A 25,538-nucleotide genomic window follows, 5' to 3' on the forward strand; every position below is an offset into this window, starting at 1 on the left:
GGTATCTTTCCCTTTTACTTACTTCTCACCCCATGTCCGTCCTACCGTCTCTCCATCCTGACACTGTACGCTGATAAGGGACATTTTTAATGTATTCATTTATAATCAATCAATCATTTATTCAGATCCGCTGCACAAGGTCTACTTTACGACCTGCCGATTAATAAATGACTTATTAATTAATTTCCTGGACACAGACAGTCAGTGTATTGGCCAGCTAAATTTAGCCTTTTGTTCCGTAGCTGACAGAGAGAGAGAGAGAGAGAACGAGAGAGAGAGAGAGAAAGAGAGAGAGAGAGAGGGAAGGAGACTGATTGGTTTTTCACACCATAAGCTGTGGAAAAGGTGTGAATCAATGTCCTAAGTGGAGAGAGCAAGCTGTATTATTGATGTGGCACATTCATCAATTAATCACTGCTGTTGGAAAACTCTGGATTACCTTCATTTCACCAGGCAGACAGAGGATCATATATCTCTACCTGTCTCATCTCTATCTCCCTCTCTCTCTTTTCTGTCTATATTTGGACTGTTTCTTCCCAACCTCTTCATTTTCCCTGATCTGTCTCTCCGCCTCTCCTCCCTTTGTAACGTAACAATCTTCTGTGCTTTCCCTCACCTCCCCTTTTCTTATTCGCCTTTGACTCCTTATTCTCTCACACTCTTTTGTTTCATCCCTCTTTCTCCTTCTTAGTATCTTTCCCCCCATCCCTCATTCTATCTGTGGGTAACATCAGGACAGTGTCCAGTCGGAGCTGTCTGGGGGAGAGTGGTGTGGTGTGCAGTGCTGTTTTGTTCAGGGGACTGAGACATGCACAGACAGATGGACCACCACAGGGCTTTTTTCCCAAAATCCTCCTCACCTGGACTGGGCTCACTCACACCACAGAAATATACCTATAGATCTATATTTCACATGCAGATGGTCAATTCTGGATGTATTGTTGTAGAATAAATCCATTAAACAGTTAAATGTAACTAAATGTGATCTAAAACATAATCTACATAATCCGCAAAGGTGATTATTTATCATGAGTGGGCCATAAACAATAACTACTAATGCTGCAAGAAAGGATCAAATCTAAACTTTCTGGTACAAATAATTATAAATTGCTGAGGTGTAGTAACTTTTGAAGACACAAGGTCAAGTACACAGTACAAAAAAATAGAAAAATATGAATATATGAAATTAATTTATAAAACAACTAAGATTTCACCTTCCTTATAACTGTGAAATACCTATTTTGTATTTGTTTGCGTTAAAGAAAATGTTCATTTTCTCAAGGACTCTCTTGATCAAAACCTCTACCCCCACCGATATGAACGTCACACAGAGCTCGAGCATGGCTTCCTGAACTCGTTAGGAACTTGCTTTTTGCTTAAATTGTTTTAGATAACTTGGCTACAAATCAATCTCTGAAAGCGCTAGAGTTACACAACCACACTCTGCTGCTTCGCTACAATGTAAGGATTGCTTTGTCAGTGATGAAGGGTTCAGCCGGGAGTTGATAGAGAGTCAGAGGAGCAAATTACATTTTTATTTTACCTTCATTTAACTAGGCAAGTCAGTTAAAACCTGTTAGGGATATTATTTACAAAGATGGCCTAGAAACAGCAGGTTAACTGCCTTGTTCAGGGGCAGAACGACCTCTGCGTTACTCTGGACCCTGATCTCTCTTTTGAAGAACATATCAAGACTGTTTCAAGGACAGCTTTTTTCCATCTACGTAACATTGCAAAAATCAGAAACTTTCTGTCCAACAATGATGCAGAAAAATGTATCCATGCTTTTGTCACTTCTAGGTTAGACTACTGCAATGCTCTACTTTCCGGCTACCCGGATAAAGCACTAAATAAACTTCAGTTAGTGCTAAATACGGCTGCTAGAATCCTGACTAGAAGCAAAAAATGTGATCATATTACTCCAGTGCTAGCCTCCCTACACTGGCTTCCTGTCAAGGCAAGAGCTGATTTCAAGGTTTTACTGCTAACCTACAAAGCATTACATGGGCTTGCTCCTACCTATCTCTCTGACTTGGATGTAATCGAGTCACTAAACCTCGGGTCCAAATCAAGTCCACGTCTGAGTCACCAAAGGTCGAGTCATGTGTCGAGTCACGAGTCTCTATGGCTGACGTCCAAGTCCTGGTCCAAGTGTTCAAGTCTGAGCACTGGGTCCACATTAACTCAAAGTAAAGTTATTTACCCAGTCAGATATAGTGTAGTGGCAAGACAAATTTAGTAACACATTGTCTGCTTTCACTTTTCCTTTATTTCTGTGCCAATAAATGTTTGCATATAGGCCACGTTCAGTTGCAAACTATTATTGAACATTGCGGATAGAAATTCCATGAATAGCGCAGACGTTAATCCTTATTCAACAAGTCAGAGAGGCATGTTTGTTCTACATAGCATATTTCTATCTGAACATTCCAAAACGTTGCATCCTGCTGAACCCACTCCAGGTTTTTAGCTATAGCTAGCTAATGAGGTAACATTACTGAATCAGGTGTCGTCTAAACAAATGGTTAACGGTCTGGGGTAAAACTTTATTTGCATCGTCCATCTGTAGATGCTCTACAGACTATCAGTAACATTTCAACTAACTATCTACTAACCATAACCCTAACCTTAACCCTTATCCTAACCCTAAGCGTAACCCTTAAAGGCTTTGCATGGTCAATACAAAGTCTGCAGTGGCCGTACAGCTTTTACTGTGACGCGGCCATTCATACTTTCTGCACTTTGGGGAGCTGTGCATCTATGCATCCAATAAATTGGTCTGCACTGCACCGCTCATAGTGATTCAGGGCTAATCGTTATAGCCATCCGGCTAATTACAAGCAACGGGCTAAACAACCTTACCTCTTCTGAGATGTTGACGTCCATGCTTGACATAGGAGCTCAGCCAAGACAGCATGAAGTTAAAAGGCTGCACTGTTTACCCGCCTGCATCTCCATCCCGAATCTCCCCATTGCCCCCCAACAAACTATGCCTACATTTAGGCTATAGTTTACATGTGTGTTTCACACTATATAACGTAGAAATATAATGTAAAGTATAATATAATATAAAGTATAATGCTTTTACGGATGTCAACCCCAATACATGTTCATGTCATCAATTAACTTAATGACAGTTAAAAAAACTACTTTGACTACCACCACCGATTTCTGTATGCTAGCTATGGTACCAGATTAACCTCTTGAAACTCTGGGGGCGCAATTTCATTTTTGGATGAAAAACGTTCCCGTTTTAAACAAGATATTTTGTCACAAAAAGATGCTCGACTATGCATATAATTGATAGCTTTGGAAAGAAAACACTCTGAATTTTCCAGAACTGCAAAGATATTGTCTGTGCGTGCCCTAGAATGGGAGCTACAGGCAAAACCAAGATGAAACGGCAACCAGGAAACCAGCAGGATTTTTGAGGCTCCGTTTTCCATTGTCTCCTTATATGGCTGTGAATGCGAGAGGAATGAGCCTGCCCTTTCTGTCGTTTCCCCAAGGTGTCTGCAGCATTGTGACATATTTGTAGGCATATCATTGGAAGATTGACCATAAGAGACTACATTTTCCAGGTGTCCGCCCGGTGTCCTCCGTCGAAATTGGTGCGTCTTTTTCAGCTGCTGGTATTTTTCCATGCGATTCTGAGGGGAAAGCAGGCTTCCACGAACTGCATATCAATGAAGAGATATGTGAAAAAACACCTTGAGGATTGATTCTAAACAACGTTTGCCATGTTTCGGTCGATATTATGGAGTTAATTCGGAAAAAGTTTGACGTTTTGGTGACTGAATTTTCGGTTCGTTTCGGTAGCCAAATGTGATGTACAAAACGGAGCGATTTCTCCTACACAAAGATTCTTTCAAGAAAAACTGAACATTTGCTATGTAACTGAAAGTCTCCTCATTGAAAACATCCGAAGCTCTTCAAAGGTAAATGATTTTATTTATTTGGTTATCTGGTTTTTGTGAAAATGTTGCGTGCTAAATGCTACTCAAAATGCTAGCTTAGCATACTCTTACACAAATTAGTGATTTGCTATGGTTCAAAAGCATATTTTGAAAATCTGAGATGACAGTGTTGTTAAGAAAAGGCTAAGCTTGAGAGCAGGCGCATTATTTTCATTTTATTTGCGATTTTCAGAAATCGTTAACGTTGCGTTATGCTAATGAGCCTGAGGCTTTATTCACGATCCCTGATCCGGGATGGGGAGTATCAAGAGGTTTAAGATCCTGAGAGGTGCAATGCTCTAAGCCACTGCCTCACAGTGCTAAAGGCGTCACGACAGACCCGGGTTCGATCCCGGGCTGTATCACAACTGGCTGTGATCAGGAATCGCATAAGGAGACGTGCAATTGCCCCAGCGTTGTGAGGAGAGGGTTTGGAGGGTTTGGCTGGGGTAGGCCATCATTGTAAATAAGAATTTGTTCTTATCTGACTTGAGAAATAAAATACACATTTATACAAACGGGAGTTAGCATTTAGCGGTCAAATTTTCAAAACCTGAAAAGAGACCATTTCTAAACGTTATGCAGAAAAACAGCCAAATATATCCAAATCGGATTTGTGACGCGATTCAGGAAACTAGGCGTATGTCGCAAGTGACGACTTCACAGGAGAGCCGTTGGAACGTAAAAAATGTTTTTTGTTTTAATCTAAATTAGTTTTTTGGCAGAAATGCCTTCCCGAACGTGAAATTTCATGTACCTTAATAACAAACTTGTATGCATTCTGTAAATATGAATAAAATTGTAAAATTACAAGCCTTGTTGGTTAAGCCACAGAAAAAGTGAGCAACCTTCCCACTAGCCATAATTGGCTGAGATAGTGAGTGGGCCGGACATGCCGAGAGATGAGTTCTGCCATATAGGGGGCTTCCGTCTATTTGAGCTTGTCAGTCTGTGTTGGTAATCTTGTCGAACATTGGTTTTTTAATATATTGTGTAGTGGCGCTGCTTAACCTCCTTGGCCCACCCGAGACGCAATCGCCCCACCTTGCCAACAATAAATGCAAATGCGCTACGCCAAATGCTAATAGCACTTGTTAAAACTCAAACGTTCATTAAAACTCACATGCAGGGTACTCAATTCAAGCTACACTCGTTGTGAATCTAGCCAACGAGTCAGATTTGTAAAATTATTTTCGGCGAAAGCATGAGAAGCTATTATCTGATAGCATGCAACACCCCGAAATACCAGAAGGGGACGTAAACAAAGGAATTAGCGTAGCCGGCGCTACACAAAACTCGGAAATAAAATATAAAACATTCATTACCTTTGACGAGCTTCTTTGTTGGCACTCCTATATGTCCCATAAACATCACAATTGGGTATTTTTTTTCGATTAAATCGGTCCTTGTATACCCAAAATGTCCATTTATGAAGACCGTCAGATCCAGGAAAAACACTGTTTTTAAACGCAACGTTATTTTTTAAAATTAAAAAAGTTCCTATAAACTTTGACAAAACACTTCAAACTACTTCTGTAATCCAACTTTAGGTATTAGTAAACGTTAATAAACTATCAAATTGATCACGGAGCGATCTGTATTCAATAGCTAGAAGTTTTCAAAACGAAGTCCATTTCCTCACGGACATTTTTTCCAGTTGCGCACCTGAAGACAGGATATGCCATTGACTAATCTGACCAAGGATAAAGGGACCTGGTAATCACAACACTGGCGACATCGTGTGCAAGCTGTAGGAATTGCAAGCTCAGTCCCATCATTTATGGCAAGCCATAGACAATACCGAGACTGGCGGATGGATTTTTTCTTTGTCGATTTTGTGATCAGGTTTCCTTGCGATTTTGACCACGGAACTCGTTCTGTTATAGTCACAGACACCATTGAACCAGTTCTAGAAACTTCAGAGTGTTTTCTATGCTCACATACTAATCATATGCATATACTATATTCCTGACATGAGTAGCAGGACGTTGAAATGTTGCGCGATTCTTAACAGAATTTTGAAAAAAGTAGTCCGATCTCTAAGAGGTTTTAAGTGTTGCTCTCCACTTTCTGGAGGATCAAGTTTTGAAATCAGTGTAATTAGAGTATGATAGCTAAAGAGATGGAGAAAACACCTCTCTCCAGATTACATATTCAAACTACGGGCAACCGTGGTATGGCATTCCTGACAGGGAGACGCGTCCATCATGCATGATGATGTAAACAGGTAAGATAGCTATCTACATTTTCAGATATTACAATGCTTCTAATTTTGACAGAAAGTTGTTTCATTTCAAGCTAAAGTGTACTGTTAGCTAGTTAGCCATATTCATGCAGGTTAGTAACGACATGATTTGGCACTGTGTTGTTGTTTAACTAGCTCATGTTATCTGACTTGCTCGTTAGCAAACGTTACATGTGTGAACTTACTCCTTGTTTACATAGCTAGGTTCATTGTTTACCTAACTAGCTAGCTATATATGTTAACATTAGCCAGCTAACATTAGCTGGCTAGCTCCCTAGCTGACGTTATTATTTGTAACCCAGAGCTATTTGCTTTTCAAGTTAGAGACAAATGTTAGCTGTCTAACATTGAACCTGGTTGGTTAGCTCCCATCACTGTGGCATTGTTGGCACTGTTCATTGTTGTTCAACTAGCTAACGTTCCTTATTCAATTAGCTAATGTTACGTGACATGTGTACAACACCTGTTGAATATGGCCGGTGTCAGTAAACGTCTGCAAAAAAGCGTAATGACATTGTTGCCAGCAGAGCTGGTTAGGCTGGTTTCATGTTAACCAATCATCGGCCAGAGCGTCAAGTGTGCGCTCCGAGTGCAAAACGAGATGGGCTAAAGCTTAAGAGGGTGTGAACGATGCTGAATGGGTGTAGACAAAGAAGAGCTCTTCACTAGATACCAAAACATTCAAAGGCCATTTTCTCAAAAGTGAGTTTACAAGTTGATCACATTAAAAGCAGAATTACTTTCCCATTTTCTTCAAGTGTATGATATACCATTTTGTAGCTCTGAACCTCTACTTTTATCCAATGTACAAAACACAATTTCTAATTTTGCTGCATAAGACCGAATTAGCAATCACATTGTGAGCCTGTTACAATACATCAATAATGACGGATTTTACCAATATACACTTTGTTAGATCAGATTTGTTGAGTGTGTGCCAATCCAGCATCCTTCTATCCCCCATGGTATGCATTCCATTAACCTCTTTACCACATCTATCCCCATTACATCTCTTTCCAGGAGCTCAAACTCATTTTCATGTCTATACGATGTATCATAAAGAAGTTTTTTTATTTGTGAACTTGTTCTGATAGCCTTTCTTAAAAGTTGTCCATGTTTGTTGTCAAGGAAGTTGCCAAGGAAGCAAGCTTGTGTTTACACAGGATGTACTACCCCCACCTACTGTCAACCAATCATGTCAATGTGGAGTTATACGGAGTTATGCATAGCCCTCCGCATTGTTAGAAAACTTGGGAGGTACACGGCATCGCCTTACAGAGCTCGATTTGGCCTCCGCAAGCCTCCGGAGGCTCCACAATTGCTCCATACAGAGCCTCTGGAACACATTACTGAATCAAGCACACATTAGCTTTTATCCTAACCCTATAGCCCTAACCTTAACCCTTATTCTAAACCTAACCTAACTGTAACCTTAGCAAGCAGTTGCTTATCAACAGATAGTTTGTTGGTAATATGGAAAATCCAGACTATCCAAATAAAGTGCGACCCGGTCCGCATGTAACCTAGTTTTAAAACGACCTACGGTATGCTTTATTAATGTAAAATGCGGGTTGCCAATGCACAAAACATATCACTGGTATTATGGTTCATATCCTTTCAATGGTAAGGCCTTGAATCAAGCTGTTTTCTCAGAGGAAAAGAGAGAGACTAGGCTACGATGGCTACAGAACCTGCCTATGAAATGCAATTGGGAAAGTGGGAGGGTTAAGCGAGACTACAAATTCAAAGAGTACTTTTCTATACTCATAGAAGAGAAAAACATAGCTAGACTGTTGTTTTACTGTTAAACTCAATGCTTCAATTGTTTAACAGTTTGTAAAGCAGCTTGCGTTTATTAACCAGGCAAAGGGTAGCTAACTAGAAGGCTTGCGGTGACAGGTTAGCTACGTGGAAGCAAGAGAATCACCTGCACGATGTCTATAATCAGAGGTGGAGCAGGAGCCGGAGCAGTGTCTGTCTGCCTGTCTGCCTGTCTGCCCACATTCATCGGTTGCTCCCCAGCAGCTCACCAGCTGATGTGGGATGTGCGTGCCGGGTATGGCGTTTCCTTCCCACTGCTGAACAGAATTACGCTGTGCATCTGTGCTGATAATATTCATTGTGCTTACCACTGAAAATCTGTCAATCTCGCCAGAAGCCAAAAACATTCTTCCAACATTTTCTAGGCATCGATCAAACCAAGAGCAAAAGCATGGCTCCTGTCTCTTTAAGCTGCTATGCTGATTGGCTGAACAATAACACAGCCCTCTCTTGGCTGAGGTCATGATTGATTGACCTCAAGGTGCCAAATCAATCATGGTGATTGGACAGCCACTTCTCTTATCACAGAACAGAAGCCCAATACCTCCATCCAGGGGAGTCACCAGAGTTTCAGAACATTCCGGGTCTTTGAAAATTATTTTACATGACTGGAGACATTAGAATAAATTTTTTTAACACCACACAAATGACTGAAATTAAAGGCTAATAAAAATGAACAACCCTGTCTTAAATGAAACCAATAGCATAGGCAAAGAAAAGAGTGGAGACAGATTGTTCAATATAAGGAGGAAATTATAGTACACTAACTTTCCAGTTACACTGACTGACTCCTCCAAACTGTTTTTCCCACAGTTCTTTTTTTAAATATTGCAAAATGCCTTTCAGCTGCTGCCTACTGTTCATTAACAGCCGTACAGAGGCCCAGTGCTGTGTACAATAAATTTTTACTCCTTTCACAGAACAGTGCAAACTGGCCCTAATGTAGTCCTTTAAAATCACATCAAATTGATCAGAAATACAGTGTAGACATTGTTAATGTTATAAATGACTATTGTTGCTGGAAACGGCAGAATTTTCATGGAAAATCTACATAGCCGTACAGAGGCCCAGGTACTGCTCCTTTCACAGAACAGTGCAAACTGGCCCTAACCAGAATAGAAAGAGGATTGGGAGGCCCCGGTGCACAACTGAGCAAGCGGACAAGTACATTAGAGTGTCTAGTTTGAGACACATCACAAGTCCTCAACTGGCAGCTTCATTAAATGGTACCCGCAAAACACCAGTCTCAACATCAACAGACTCCGTGATGCTTGCCTTCTACGCAGTGTTGCAAAGAAAAAGCCATATTTCAGACTGGCAAATAAAAAGAAAAGATAGAGATGGGCAAAAGAACACAGACACGAGACAGACAAACGCTGCCTAGAAGGCCTGCATCCCGGAGTCGCCTCTTCACTGTTTATTTCTCAGAACAAGAATAGATTGACGAGTTTCAGAAGAAAGTTATTTGTTTCTGGCCATTTTGAGCATGTAATCAAACCCACAAATGCTGATGTTCCAGATACTCAACTAGTCTAAAGAAGGCCAGTTTATTGCTTCATTAACCAGAACAACAGTTTTCAGCTGTGCTAACATAATTGCAAAAGGGTTTTCCAATGATCAATTAGCCTTTTAAAACGTTAAACATGGATTAGCTAACACAACTTGCCATTGGAACACAGGAGTGATGGTTTCTGATAATGGGCCTCTGTACCCCTATGGAGATATTCCATAAAAAATGGTTTCCAGCTACAAAAGTCATTTACAACATTAACAATGTCGACACTGTATTTCTGATAAATTTGATGTTATTTTAATGGACCAAAAAATGTGCTTTTAAAAAAAAAACAAGGACATTTCTTATTGACCCCAAACTTTTGAACGGTAGTGTATATATATAAATTATCTACCAGCAAGTACAATTAAAAGTGGATAATTTCAGTAAGTCAATGAACAAGTTTGTTTCTATATCCAATTACTTACAGTTAATTTGAAAACAGTTTGCGCTATTTCATTATTGGATAAAAAATTTTGCCTGTTTTTTTTGGTACGCAATATTTTGTCACAAAAAAGATGCTCGACTATGCATATAACTGACTGCTTTCAGGAAAAGAACATTTGCGTTTCCAAAACTGCAAAGATATTGTCTTGAAAACTGATCCGAAACAAAGATTCTTCAAAAGGAAATGATTTTATTTGAGGCTCTGTTTTTCATTGTCTACTTATTTTGAATGCAAGAAATGAGCCTGCCCGATCTAAATGTTTCCCCAAGGTGTCTGCAGCATTGTGCGTATTTGTAGGCATATCATTGGAAGATTGACCATAAAATACATTTGTGTTTGCTATGGTTCAAAAGCAAATTTTGAAAATCTGAGCTGACACGTCTTTTTTCCAAGCGATTCAAGAGAAAGTAGACATCCACGAACGATATATCAACGAAGAGATATGTGAAAAACACCTTGAGGATTGATTTAAACAGCATTTGCCGATGTTTCATAAATATTAAGTTAATTTGGAAAACAGTTCGCCGTTTTGATGACTGAATTTTCTGTTCTTTTTTTTGGTACCCAAATGTGATGTACAAAACGGAGCGATTTCTCCTACACAAATAATCTTTCAGGAAAAATTGAACATTTGCTATGTAACTGAAAGTCTCTCATTGAAAACATCTGAAGTTCTTCAAAGGTAAATGATTTTATTTGAATCCTTTTCTGTTTTTGTGCAAATGTTGCCCGCTAAATGCTACGCTAAATGCTACGCTAGCTATCAATACTCTTACACAAATGCTTGTTTTGCTATGGTTCAAAAGCATATTTTGAAAATCTGAGATGACAGTGTTGTTAAGAAAAGGCTAAGCTTGAGAGCTAGCACATTCATTTCATTTCATTTGCGATTTTCATAAATAGTTAACGTTACGTTATGCTAATGAGCTTGAGGCTATAACTGGATACAGGTTTTTTTCATAGCCAAACGTGAACAAAACGGATTTGTCCTACACAAATAATATTTTTTGAAAAACTGAACATTTTCTATCTAACTGAGAGTCTCCTCATTGAAAACATCTGAAGTTCTTCAAAGGTAAATGATTTTATTTGAATGATTTTCTTGTTTTTGTGAAAATGTTGCTGGCTGAATTCTAGGCTTATAGCTATGCTAGCTATCAACACTCTTACACAAATGCTTGTTTAGCTATGGTTGAAAAGCATATTTTGAAAATCTGAGATGACAGTGTTGTTAACAAAAGTCTAAGCTTGAGAGCAAATATATTTATTTCATTTCATTTGCGATTTTCATGAATAGTTAACGTTGCGTTATGCTAATGAGCTTGAGGCTATAAATAGGATCCCGGATCCGGGATTGCTTGACGCAAGAAGTTAAAGTCGGAAGTTTACATACACTTAGGTTGGAGTCCTTAAAACTAGTTCTTCAACCACTCCACAAATTTCTTGTGAACAAACTATAGTTTTGGCAAGTCGGTTAGGACATCTACTTTGTGCATGACACAAGTCATTTTTCCAACAATTGTTTACAGATAGATTTATTTCACTTAAAAATCACTGTATCACAATTCCAGTTGGTCAGAAGTTTATATACACTATGTTGACCTTGCCTTTAAACAGCTTGGAAAATTCCAGAAAATGATGTCATGGCTTTAGAATCTTCTGATAGGCTAATTGACATAATCTGAGCCAATTGGAGGTGTACCTGTGGATGTATTTCAAGGCCTACCTTCAAACTCAGTGCCTCTTTGCTTGACTTGACATCATCAAAAGAAATCAGCCAAAACCTCAGAAAAAAATTGTAGACCTCCACAAGTCTGGTTCATCCTTGGGAGCAATTTCAAAAAGCCTGAAGGTACCACATTCACCTGTACAAACAATAGTACGCAAGTATAAACACCATGGGACCACGCAGCCATCATACCGCTCAGGAAGGAGACGCATTCTGTCTCCTAGAGATGAACGTACTTTGGTGCGAGAAGTGCAAATAAATTACAGAACAACAGCAAAGAACCTTGTGAATATGCTGGAGTAAACAGGTAACAGAGTATCAATATCCACAGTAAAATGAGTCCTATATTGAAGAAGAAGCCACTGCTCCAAAACCGCCATAAAAAAGCCATACTACTGTTTGCAACTGCACATGGGGACAAAGATCGTACTTTTTGGAGAATTGTCTTCTGGTCTGGTGAGACAAAAATAGAACTGTTTGACCATAATGACCATCATTATGTTTGGAGGAAAAAGGGGGAGGCTTGCAAACCAAAGAACACCATCCCAACCGTGAAGCACGGGGGTGGCAGCATCATGTTGTGGGCGTGCTTTGCTGCAGGAGGGACTGGTGCACTTCACAAAATAGATGGCATCATGAGGGAGAAAAATTATGTGGATATTTTGAAGCAACATCTCAAGACATCAGTCGGGAAGTTAAAGCTTGGTCGCAAATGGGTCTTCCAAATGGACAATGACCCCAAGCATACTTCCAGAGTTGTGGCAAAATGGCTTAAGGGCAACAAAGTCAAGGTATTGGAGGACCTCAATAGAACATTTGTGGGCAGGATTGAAAAAGCATGTGCGAGCAAGGAGGCCTACAAACCTGACTCAGTTACACCAGCTCTGTCAGGAGGAATGGGCCAAAATTCACCAAACTTATTGTGAGATGCTTGTGGAAGGCTACCCAAAACATTTGACCCAAGTTAAACAATTTAAAGTCAATGCTACCAAATACTAATTGAGTGTATGTAAACTTCTGATTCACTGGGAATGTGATGAAAGAAATAAAAGCTTAAATAACTCATTCTCTCTACTATTATTCTGACATTTCACATTCTTAAAATAAAGTGGTGATCCTAACTGACCTAAGACAGTGAATTTTTACTGGGATTAAATGTCAGGAATTGTGAAAAACTGAGGTTAAATGAATTTGGCTAAGGTGTATGTAAACTTCTGACTTCAACTGTATTTTTCCTGTTTAATCCACTTGTGGTTGTATTGTTAATATATTGTTAAAGAAACTTTGTCGGCCTAATTTATGTTTTAAACATTGTAGCACAAAAAAACAAGTTTCTATGTTCACAAGGCTAATACAATACATCTAATTTCTTGAAAAGTCTATGGGAAAGGTGTCAAAATGTGTATTTGCATCAGTAGACTAAGTGACTGAAATGCATCCGAAAAGTATTGGAATGATCAGGAAAACATCAGGGACGCTCATCAGGAAGTAATTGTATGTGTGTAGAGAAGATCTGCATTAATATCGATTGTGGTTTTGTCACAGTCCCTTCTCGTCTCCTAAGCGGCAGGTGAGCATTATGGAGGGAAACAGAAAACACATAGGGGCCTACGTGTTCATGGGAGTCTTACCTTTCAGGAACGGGGTCATAATTGCTAGTAGCTCCTACTAGGGTCGGGACGATACCAGTATCACGATACATGTTAGTATTGTGGGAAGGAAATAAAACACAAAGAGGATTTAACTTCTTTAGGAAAACAGCCCTAATGTTGGAAACAAACATCATTATGTTGTCATCCAGAGTCACTTTAATTTATTGTCCAAGCTATAGCACACAATATTTTATATCCAGCGGGTTTTTAAAGGACCAATTAGTTTGGTCTGCATCATGTTGTCATTTTTTTGCCATTGCAATGAAAAATTGCAATGGCAAATGAAAAATTGCAATGCTGGTATCGTCACAGCCCTAGCTAACTCAAATCAAATCAAAATCAAACTTTATTTGTCACATGTGCCGAATACAACAGGTGTAGACCTTACTGTGAAATGCTTACTTACAAGCCCTTAACCAACAATGCAGTTCAATAATTAAGAAAAGATTTACCAAATAAACTAAAGTAGAAAATTATAAAAAGTAACACAGTAAAATTAGAATAACTAGGCTACAGTATATACATGGGGTGCCAGTACCGAGTCAATGTGCGGGGGTACAAGTTGGTCAAGTTAATTTGTTAATGTAGGTAGGGGTAAAGTGACTATGCATAGATAATAAACAGCGAGTAGCAGCAGTGTAAAACCAATTGGGGCGCATTCAGTTGACAAAAAAATGTTTGACCCCATCGCAGCAGCGCAAAATATTCGGGGCTGACCCAAAATCATTCAGCGCTAAAGCCCCGAAAGCCCAGTCCTGGTGACGCCCATGCCTCCATCTCACACATAAAAGTATTGGTATGACTGCAGTCTCATCTTCCTACAATACATTGAATAGCAGAAATAGACACTGTTTAATAAACTGCAACAAAGGAGCTTGTGAAAACTGGAGTTTCACATTTCCTAACACCCCAACATGAACCACACATCGCTGAGAATGATATTGCTCTGTCATTTGCACACAGAATACATACAAGGGCACACATTAACACAACCATGTACTGTACAAACCCAGTTTTGAAGTGCTAGTCTGTGGTTGAGTATACAGTAGGTATATGACATATTGGAAAGCAGTAAGTAAGTAACCAATCACAGACCTCTAGAGTGGTAGTCTGCCGCGGGGCCGCTGACGGGCATTTTCTTCACAGAGGAGGATCGGTAGACGATGTGTTGACGCCCTCCTCCTCCCTCCTCCTCCCCCATCACTCCATTCCCCCTCTCCACTGGCTCGATGAAGAACTCCTCCTCTTCTGTCCTGATCATACCAGCCTGGGAGAGAGCAAGAGAGAGAGAGGAGAGAAGTAGCGAGAGTTTGTCAGTTATTCTATTTTAGTACAATGCATAATAAAAGGACATAAAAACATATTAAGCCCGGTTTGGGATCTCGCCCACTCATCCCATTTTCTTGAACACTTTCCCCCAGCTAAAAGCCTATTAAATCCATGTAACTGGCTAAAACCTCTCTTCTCCTCTCCTGGGTGTGGGGAGCAGGGGATAGGCCACAGCCTCACAATAATTGAAGAGAGAGATGGAGATGGAGACAGTGTTAATTTTGGCATCAATTATAAATTCAGTTTTAGTCCGTCTTTATGATTAAAATGCCTTTTAGTCTTAGTCACATTTTAGTGGCTTGGCTACAGGTTAAACAATTTAGGAATACAGCTTTTTTCTCCCCATCATAACCTTGGGATGGGGGTAAATAACAGTGATTCCCATAACAAATGGAGAATCTGCGCTTTCCAACCATTACAGAAATATTACTGCAATATTCAGGAAATAGCAAATAGCATTAAAATGTCCATTTGGGAAAAAATAACTGCACTCGCATTTGCCCTCTGCGAGTGCGACAACACAACATAAAGCTTCTGATGCGACCAAAGCAAAAATAACCTACAAGAAAGCAAGAGTAACAATATTGTTTCTCGTTTACGTTTGTTACAATTGAAGTGTCCTGGCTCATCAGTTCAAAAGACTGATGATTGACTGAAGTGACCGTTATAGTTATTGTTGAAATTAACACTGACGAGAGAGAGAGAGAGAGAGAGAGAGAGAGAGAGAGAGAGAGAGAGAGAGAGAGGAGAGAGAGGGAGAGAGGGAGAGGGAGAGGGAAAGAGAGAGAGAATGACACATGGTATCAGAGCCACCGTACCAGGGAATAAGTTTGTCCAGGTCGAAATCCTGCTCTAATATTCCCTGTCAGCAAATTCCCCCTAACCCTTCTCCCCATTCTGACACCCACCACACACACACACACACACACACACACACACACACACACACACACACACACACACACACACGCACGCACGCACGCACGCACGCAATCACGCACGCAATCACGCACGCACACACACAGTGAAAAAACAGGCGCTTGCAAAATTGCCTGTCACTCTCTGTAATTCCATCTGTCTGTTTAGACAACTGGTAATTACCACGGCAACCGACTGCCGAGGAGCAAAACCAAGGGGGAGAACTGAAGAGGAGGATTCTGGGGCTTTAGAGGGAAAAGAAAGAAAAGGAAAGGAGAAAAAGAGAGACACAAACACCGATATGCCTGATACGCTTGCTGCCACTCTCCCTCTTCCCTCTGACAGGTTGAAGAAGGGATGGTGAATGATCCTAACGGACGAGTGTGAAATGGGGGCGAAAGAAAATAGAGACATTTTTGCTCGGCAAAGAGCTGGGGAAAGTTTCCACTGGATTGCGATGCAGCACTAAGTGTGATGATGTTATTTCACTGGTTTCGACTGAGAGCTACACTGGAGCAAGCTAACTCAGAAACACCACTACAGAGCTTCAAGGTCTGCTCGGGTAGTTCCTTGTTCAGCAGGGTTTCACAGCTACTTTAACTCCTATTGACTCTCCACTGTACACAACAGTGCAGTACACCTTTGGGCCTGTATCCTCATAGTGTCTCAGGGTAGGAGTACTGATCTAGTATCAGGTCCCCACCCATCCATATAATCTTATTCATTAAGATCCGCACTTGTACACTGGGATTCTTTGTGAATACAGGCCCTGGACTACTGGACATAACACCCCATATAGCTTTGGGTTAATATAGGTTAAATTCCCATTTTGGCCAGAGTCCTATGTGATACGTGGCTTCGACCAAAAGGGAAATAGAGTGTAATTTCAGATACACCCCAAGCCTGTCATGGTTAATTCCTATCATTACATCATTATCTGACATTACAGTTACTGCAGGGGAGAATGAAACTAATGCAGGATAACTCCGGTGCTGGGTAATGTCAGTAAATCAGCAGTATGATTATGATCCGTCAGTGCAGAGAAGCTGAGGTGTTTATACATCTGAAACAGGGAATCATAAAGCCTGCACACAGTTCGCCTACTCCAAGATGTGTGTTATAGTTGCATCATGAGCTACATCAATACATCAGAGGTATAGATACTGTGTAACACGACAATGGACGTGAAGGCATTGGACTTCTATTCTATACAGCAAAAGATAACCCTTGTTCTTCCTATCACTTCTCTCTCTCTCTCGCTTTCTCCCTGTCAGTCTGAGGCTTTGGTCCCAGAAGGATGTCGACAAGCCAGTGACCTGCCCTTTCCCTCTCTCTCTCTCTCTCTCTCTCTCTCTCTCTCTCTCTGCTCACCCCCCCCCGGTTCTCTCTGAGCTGTGGTGCGGCATTACGATCGGAGCTGATGGATCTGTGCTGGTGCATGGCTTCCCGCTCCGGAATACCAAGCAGACAGGAGAGGAGAGCCGTGTCAAAGAAAAAGATGACATGTGGGAATGGGAGACATGGTCGGATCGATCAGAGAGAGGGAGGAGGGAGGGAGAGAGAGAACTGGACAACTCCAGTCTAAAAGAAGAGTGAATAAAACATCAAAGAGTCTCCAGAGATTCCAGAGAAAGCCTCATGTTCTTTCAGAAACAGGAACAAGGAAACAGGAACAAGGAGGAAAGTATGGAACAGTGGAGGATTATGGGAGTTTACTGGACACTGACAGCCCATAACTGTCTGGAATAGTCTCCCTTCTTCTCAATATCAGATAACAAAACTATACCTGAAACCAAAACCATGAACAAACAGAAAAATGTAACCATGAACGAAAAGATTTGCCATGGGTCCTCAGGTCCTCGAAAGGTTCTACAGCTGCATCATCGAGAGCAACCTGACTGGTTGCATCACTGCCTGGTATGTAAATAGCAAGGCACTACAGAGGGTAGCGCATATGGCCCAGTACATCACTGGGGCCAAGCTTCCTGCCATCTTGGACCTCTATACCAGGTGGTGTCAGAGGAAGGCCCTAAAAATTGTCAAAGACTCCAGCCACCCTAGTCATAGACTGTTCTCTCTGCTACCCCAAGGCAAGCGGTGCCGGAGCGCCAAGTCTAGGTCCAAAAGGCTTCTAAACAGCTTCTACCCCCAAACCAAAAGACTACTGAACATCTAATCAATTGCCTCCCCACCCCCCATTTTACATCACACTGCTACTCTCTGTTATTATTTATGCATAGTCATTTTAATAACTCTACCTACATGTACATATTACCTCAATTACCTCAACTAACCGGTGTTCCCGCAAATTTACTCTGTACGGGTACCCACCTGTATATAGTCTTGCTATTGTTATTTTACTGCTGCTCTTTAACTACTTGTTACTGTTATTTCTTACTCTTATTCATATTTATTTAAACTGCATTGTTGGTTAGGGGCTTGTAAGTAAGCACTGTGGGGTCTACTACACCTGTTGTATTCAGAGCATGTGACTAATAAAATGTGATTGGATTTGAAATGAACAAAGATAGATTTAGAGAAATGTAGAGAAATATGATGAAAGATAACCATTTAAGGTTAGAGAACACAACTGGGAAAATCCCTTTCCTGATAGTGTGCACTGTCTCTATCTTACCCACACCAGCTATTTATTACAGTCACTATATCACAGTCAATGGAATGCAATGGAAAATACATAAAAAGCAGAGGAAAGCATGAAAACACCCACTATAACAAGTAGGATTTATCTAAACCATACACTTCTATTTCTATCTGTCTTGCCTTAAAGCTACCTTTGGAAACACACACACACACACACACACACACACACACACACACACACACACACACACACACACACACTAAACGTAGCACTCTAAAACTGTAGGCTATTATTGCCTTTCTGGTCATTGAAACCCGGACACAAACCACAGCCCTCCGGAGGCCTTGGAGTCATCATCTCAGAGCTCTAAATATGGCCCACACAACCAAGAGTTTCTCTTACAAGTGAGGAGGCTCTGCCTGCATCCCAAATGGCACCATATTCCCTATATAGTGCACTCATTTTTACCAAGGCCAATAAGGCTCTGGTCAAAATTAGTGCACTATGTAAGGAATGGGATGCCATTTGGGATGCAGTCTCTGTTTTTATGGACATACTGGGACTATATAAAGCCCTTGTACTGTGAGTAGTTTGAAACGTGAGAGGAGTCTAAGTGTCCTGGACAGGAGTAACAGTAGAACAGTAGAACAGTAGGGGGTGTTACGGAGGATACTGTGTCCACAGATCAAAGAGATACCGCCATACTCTACCATACCACCCCCCTCAGCTAAGACCACTATCTGGTTGATCTGGGTCGGTCTCAAAGTAGGAGTGCTGATCTAGGATCTGTTCATATAATGTTATTCATTATGAGCTAAAAGGCTACTCTGAGACTCTTTGTGGATACGGACACGGTTCTCGATCTCTGCCCTTAGAGAGAGAAGTGGGGAACGGGGAGCAAGAGAGAGAAGGGGGACATATTGGGGGAGAGAGAGTGGGGGGAGAGAGAGCAGGGAGAGATATAAAGGGGGGGGGGATAGAGAGAGAGGGTGCAAAGAAAGAGAGAAGTAATTAATGTTAAGTATTAAAACAGATTAATTAAGTTAATTAAATTGTTTGCTTAATTTCCAGCAGGGAGAAGAGATCGCCAAATTAAGTAAATCTGGGATATGCTAGAGGAGGATGAGGACTAGGCATATAATAAAGCCTTTACTTATAACACATGGCAAGCAGGAATTATCAAACATAAACACAACCTCGCGCACACACACACACACACACACACACACACACACACACACACACACACACACACACACACACACACACACACACACACACACACACACACACACACACACACACACACACACACACACACACACACACACACACACTCCAGATCTACAGTACAGTGGCTCCATTGGAGCATGGTATTGTGCTCCCCGGTCTGTCCTCTGTTCCCTCTGCAGTCCTGTGCTGTACTGACCTCAGGTTTGGTTCTGGTGGCAGATGCCACTGTGATTTAGGCCCTGGGGGACTTAGTGATGCAACCCTGGCCCTGTCACCCTGTCCCACTCATTACACAGAGTGGTCTCTTAACACAGCCCGACGCTCCAGGACACAGACACAGGAGCTCACGTACACACACACAAACACACACACACAGAGGCACGTACACACACTCACAGGGTACACGTACGCACGCACGCAATCATACACACACAACCACACACACACACACACACACAGGGACCCAGAAAACAGAGGATGTCCTTAGGACATTAGGCGACGTTCCCACAAGCTCCCTTTAAGGGTTTTGGCAAAATGTTATCCCACTGACGTTCTGAGAATGTTCTACAAACATTAAAACATGACGTTAACCTCAGGACTATAAGAGGACATTAAGTACAGGTCCCGGTTTGGTTGCAGGAACATATCAGGACCTAGTCTAGTCCAAAAATGGCTTACTGTGTCACCCTCCCCTAAAAAATAAAAGACACAAAATAGAGAAGAAAGTGAAGACACAGAAGAGATGGAAGAGAGGATAAAGCAGCCTGGGTGGAACATGAGGGTAATTCCACGATAACAGTGATGCTGAGACTGAGATGACTGACACGGAACCCAAACCGGCTACGCGTCTGACCCATTGTGGACCATTGTGCATAAATTGATTTTGTCCCCCCACACCAAACGCGATCACGACACACAGTTTAAAATATCAAAACAAACTCTGAACAATTATATTAATTTGGGGACAGGTCGAAAAGCATTAAACATTTATGGCAATTTAGCTAGTTATCTTGCACTTGCTAGCCTATTTGTCCTATTTAGCTAGCTTGCTGTTGCTAGCTAATTTGTCCTGGGATATAAACATTGAGTTGTTACTTTACCTGAAATGCACAAGGTCCTCTACTCCGCCAATTAATCCACACATAAAACGGTCAACCGAATAATTTCTTGTCATCTCTCTTCCTTCCAGGCTTTTTCTTCTCTTGACTTTATATTGCGATTGGCAACTTTCATAAATTAGGTGCATTACCACCACTGACCTCGTTCGTCTTTCAGTCACCCACGCTTCTATAAACCAATGAGGAGATGGGAGAGGCAGGCGATCTGTGTCAGAAATAGAACTGATTTCTATTTTAGCCCTTGGCAACACAGACGCTCGTTGGTGCGTGCGAGCAGAGTGGGTGCAATAATTGAATAACATATATTTCTAAATGTATTTTCCAATGCTCGCATGCGATGCGAGCGGTGTAGTCAACCTGTGAGACGTCATTCTGTTACCAAACTTTGCATCTGTACTGTTCTTCAAGTAAATGTGTTTTTGTAAAAATGTCTGTGGCCATTTTTTACTGTTAAAAGTAGTCCTCGTGCATAGAGTTAAATGGTTTGTTTAACTTTACAATAATTGTTTTTTGTTTGACATACACTTTAAATTTAAAAAATCAGAGTCTCAGCATCACTCTGTTACCGTGGAATTGGCCATAAATATTAGTGGTGTAAGTAGGTGCACTATATAGGGAATAGGATGCCATTTGGGACATATCCCATGTGTCTCTTCATCTCTCTCTGACCCTCTCCATAGCAGGCTTTAGTCATAGTTCCAGAAATACACAGAGCACTTCCTCTAGTTTAGAGGTCATCACCACAAGTTGACCCCAGGTCACATGCTCTGAACTACACTAGCTCAACCTGCATCTGGGGACTCCTTCTCTGTTCTTACCCCTCCCTTCCTCCTCCTCCTCTCAACTCCTCCCTACTTGCACATGCTTCTTCCTCCTTCTTTCTCATTTGTCACCATCTCTCTCTCCCTCTATCTCCATCCTCCTCTCCCCCGGTTCCCTCCTCCTTCTCCCTCCGCCCTCCTCCCTCCCCTGTTTCCTCTAACATTGACTGAGTAAGACACTCCTTCATTATGTTATTTCCAGGTGCAGAGGCAAAGGACTGGTAGACTGCTTCCTTTTCTCTTCATAGTGCACTATTTTTAACCAGAAACAATTGGGGCTTAGTGTACTATAGTGGGAATAGGGTGCCATTTGGGACTCACCCACTAGTCGTGTTCCTTAGATAAACATCCAGAGGTTAGCATTTAAGAATAGCGGCTAGCCTCTTTTAGTGTGACGCCTGGGTAGGACCGTTTTCCATCAGGGTGTGGTTGTGTTGACATAGAGGGAGAACGGTGTAGGTGAGACAGCACTCAAGGAAGGCAGACCATCTGGGGATGAAACCACACTCCCCCCCCTCTCTCTCTCTCTCTCTCTCTCTCACTCTTCATCCCATTCATTACCTCTGGTTTCTTACTAAACATCTCAGTTTATGGGTGTTTTGAATCAGAAATAGACAGAGACAGAGAAAGAGAGAGAGAAAGAGAGAGGGGGAGGAGGGTGGAAACAGGAGAAAAGACAAGTGAGACAGGTAATTGTAAGCAATTGAGGAGAAATTGATAAGGGGAAATGGTTTAAATGTGAGACATACAGTACTGCAGAGAGAGACAGAGAGCCACGTGAGACTGGGAAAGGGAGTAGAACTGGAGAGGCAGAGAAAGAAGGAGATAGAGAAAACATTGAAGGTAAAAAGAGGAGAACGAGAGAGAGATGGAAGGAAGGAAGGAAGGAAGGAAGGAAGGAAGGAAGGAAGGAAGGAAGGAAGGAAGGAAGGAAGGAAGGTAAAACTGTAAGGTAAAGTAGCATTCCATGGTCAGTCAGCAAATCTGGAATGTGGCTCCGTCCTCCTTGGTATGTTCCTCTGGTGTTCTCCTGGCATTCAACTAGCGTTCCGGCATCGTTCCCGGCCAGCCAGATGTTCTCCTGGCCCAGCAGACAATGAGGAGTCAAGACAAGTGTGTGTGTGTGTGTGTGTGTGTGTGTGTGTGTGTGTGTGTGTGTGTGTGTGTGTGTGTGTGTGTGTGTGTGTGTGTGTGTGTGTGTGTGTGTGTGTGTGTGTGTGTGTGTGTGTGTGTGTGTGTGTGAGCATCTGTGTCTTAGTCTGTGTGTGGGAGTATTTCTAGGATCTAAAAGGCCTGTCTGTCCTCTCCTACCTGCGGTGAGATTAGGACCTAGCCTACACACATCTAGGATTGTTTAAAGTTTCCCATCATTTTACGCCTCTTTTCCCCACTACCTTTCCCTTTTATTTTGTACAGGCCTACTGTTCTGAAAGGCCCGGTGGAAAGTCCTTAGTTGATCCAAGACTTAACAACGCTGGCTTCAGCCTGACAGAGCAGATATGTCTGCTGAGGCAGTCTAGCATTAATCACTCCCCGGGGGGGAGGGGGGAAGGGGGAGGGGGGTGAGGGAGGGAGGGAGGGATATACTGTAGGGAAAGAATAAGAGAGAAGCGGAAAGGAGACCAAGAAATAAATAGAAAGTGAGCGATAGAGGTGTATGCATAGTCAAAAAAAAAAGCATTTGGGAAACTGTCAACATCATTCTCAACTCACTGTTCATCCCTCAGACACATTCACAAGGTGAAAATATAAAAACACAAGGACAAACATTTGCTTTTAACACGCACTGTATCCCTGTAGACCTTCCCCTCAAGCATTGTCGCTTACTGTAAGAATATACAGCTATATGTGACAATCCACATGAGACTACATGACGAGCCCGGGCTTAATGTCAATGGAATATAAAGTATCTGATTACAATAAAACAGTCTCTTACTATGAGCATATACCCGAAAAGTGACAATGCAGGAGAATGGGATTGAACTAGAATAGAGTAGCTAGCTGCAGTAGGGTGAAACAGCATGTTATTCTCCTGTATAGCTACAGTGGTTCCTCTACCTCCAGTATTGTGAGCTAGGCAGCGGGTCCCGGTCAAACGTATTGCACGACACAGGGAATAGGGTGCCATTTGGGACATGACCGGTGTCTCCGGGGTGTCAGAGGGAAGGTAGAGTTAATATTACGTAAAGCAGATCATTAGACGAGGGACGACATTCACTACAGACACTGGGTAGAAGAGGGTTTATGAAGGTATATAAAGAGGACCGTATGCGAGGGGGTTGTAAAAGAAGGGGATACAGAGGCATAAAAACAAGAACCTCACCAATCCCTCAATCCCCCCTGTGTGTGTGTGTGTGTGTGTGTGTGTGTGTGTGTGTGTGTGTGTGTGTGTGTGTGTGTGTGTGTGTGTGTGTGTGTGTGTGTGTGTGTGTGTGTGTGTGTGTGTGTGTGTGTTCTGGGCTGTATCCCTATCCCCGCAAACACACCATTCATAACATGGAATACTAACTGGCCAGGACGGAGACTCATCAAATCTTCTTACACCGAAATGCACACGGGCACCATTGATAAGTGTCTAATAAAATAAAATACAATTTTATGTGTCGACCTTACAGGTGAAATGCTTACTTACAAGCACTTAACCAACAATGCAGTTATAAGAAAATAAAAATAAAAAAAATAATTAAAGAGCAGCAGTAAAATAACAGTAGTGAGGCAATATACAGGGGGTAAAAGGTACAGAGTGTGGGGGCACCGGTTAGTCAAGGTAATTGAGGTAATATGTACATGTAGGTAGGGTTATTAAAGTGACTATGAATAGATAATAACAGAGAGTAGCAGCACTGCAAATAGTCTATGTTTGATTAGATGTTCTGGAGTCTTATTGCTTGGGGGTAGAAGCTGTTAAGAAGCCTCTTGGACCTAGACTTAGCGCTCCGGTACCGCTTGCCGTGCGGTAGCAGAGAGAACAGTCCATGACAAGGGTGGCTGGAGTCTTTGAGAAATTTGGGCCTTCTTCTGACACCACCTGGTATAGAGGTCTTGGACGGCAGGAAGCCCTGGTGTTATACTGGGCCGTACGCACTACCCTCTGTAGTGCCTTGCGATTCAAGGCAGGAGTACAGGAGGGGATTGAGCATGTACCCCCGAGAGGCCCCCGTGTTGAGGATCAGCATGGCGGATGTGTTGTTACATAACCGTACCACCAGGGGGCAACCTGTTAGGAAGTCCAAGATCCAGTTGCAGAGGGAGGTGTTTAGTCCCTGGGTCCTTAGCTTAGTGATGAGCATTGAGGGCACAATGGTGTTGAAATCTGAGCTGTAGTAAATTAATAGCATTCTCAAATAGGTGTTCCTTTTGTCCAGGTGGGAAAGGGAGGTGCGGAGTGCAAAAGACAATACAAAATCTGTGGATCTGTTGGGACAATCTGTTGGGGCAGTATACAAGTTGGACTGGGTCTAGGGTTTCTGGTATAATGGTGTTGATGTGAGCCTTGACCAGCCTTTCAATGCACTTCATGGCTACAGACGTGAGTGCTACGGGTCGGTAGTCATTTAGGCAGGTTACCTTAGGACACAGGGACTACAGTGGTCTGCTTGAAACATGTTGGTATTACAGACTCAGACAGGGAGAGGTTCAAAATGTCAATGAAGACACCTGCCAGTTGGTCAGCGCATGCTCGGAGTACACGTCCTGGTAATCCATCTGGCCCTGCGGCCTTGTGAATGTTCACCTGTTTAAAGGTCTTACTCACATTGGCTACTGAAAGTGTGATCACACAGTCATCCAGAACAGCTGATGCATGTTTCAGTGTTACTTGCCTCGTAGCGAGCATAGAAGTAATTTAGCTTGTCTGGTAGGCTTGTGTCACTGGGCAGCTCTCGGCTGTGAGTCCCTTTGATTCCCGAACTTCGGAGCCGGTGTAGTACAATTAGATCTAAGTCCTGTATTGATGCATTGCTTGATTGATTGTTTGTCAGAGAGAATAGCAGGATTTCTTGTAAGCTTCCTGGTTAGAATCCCGCTCCTTGAAAGCAGCAGCTCTACCCTTTAGCTCAGTGCGCATGTTGCCTGTAATCCATGGCTTCTGGTTGGGGTATGTACATACAGTCAC

General features: G+C 42.0%; 1 protein-coding gene across 1 annotated transcript in view; it reads right to left on the bottom strand.

Annotated features, from left to right (window-relative positions):
• Positions 1 to 25,538, bottom strand: part of LOC135526222 (A disintegrin and metalloproteinase with thrombospondin motifs 2-like) — a 194,847-nt gene that overhangs the window by 110,481 nt on the left and 58,828 nt on the right. The window contains exon 4 of the mRNA XM_064954395.1: positions 14,499 to 14,670. Coding sequence (XP_064810467.1) covers positions 14,499 to 14,670 — 172 coding nt within the window. The remainder of the gene's footprint in view (positions 1 to 14,498; positions 14,671 to 25,538) is intronic.

This window comes from Oncorhynchus masou, chromosome 32 (assembly GCF_036934945.1).
Source record: "Oncorhynchus masou masou isolate Uvic2021 chromosome 32, UVic_Omas_1.1, whole genome shotgun sequence".
In the NCBI taxonomy this organism is placed as follows: domain Eukaryota; kingdom Metazoa; phylum Chordata; class Actinopteri; order Salmoniformes; family Salmonidae; genus Oncorhynchus; species Oncorhynchus masou.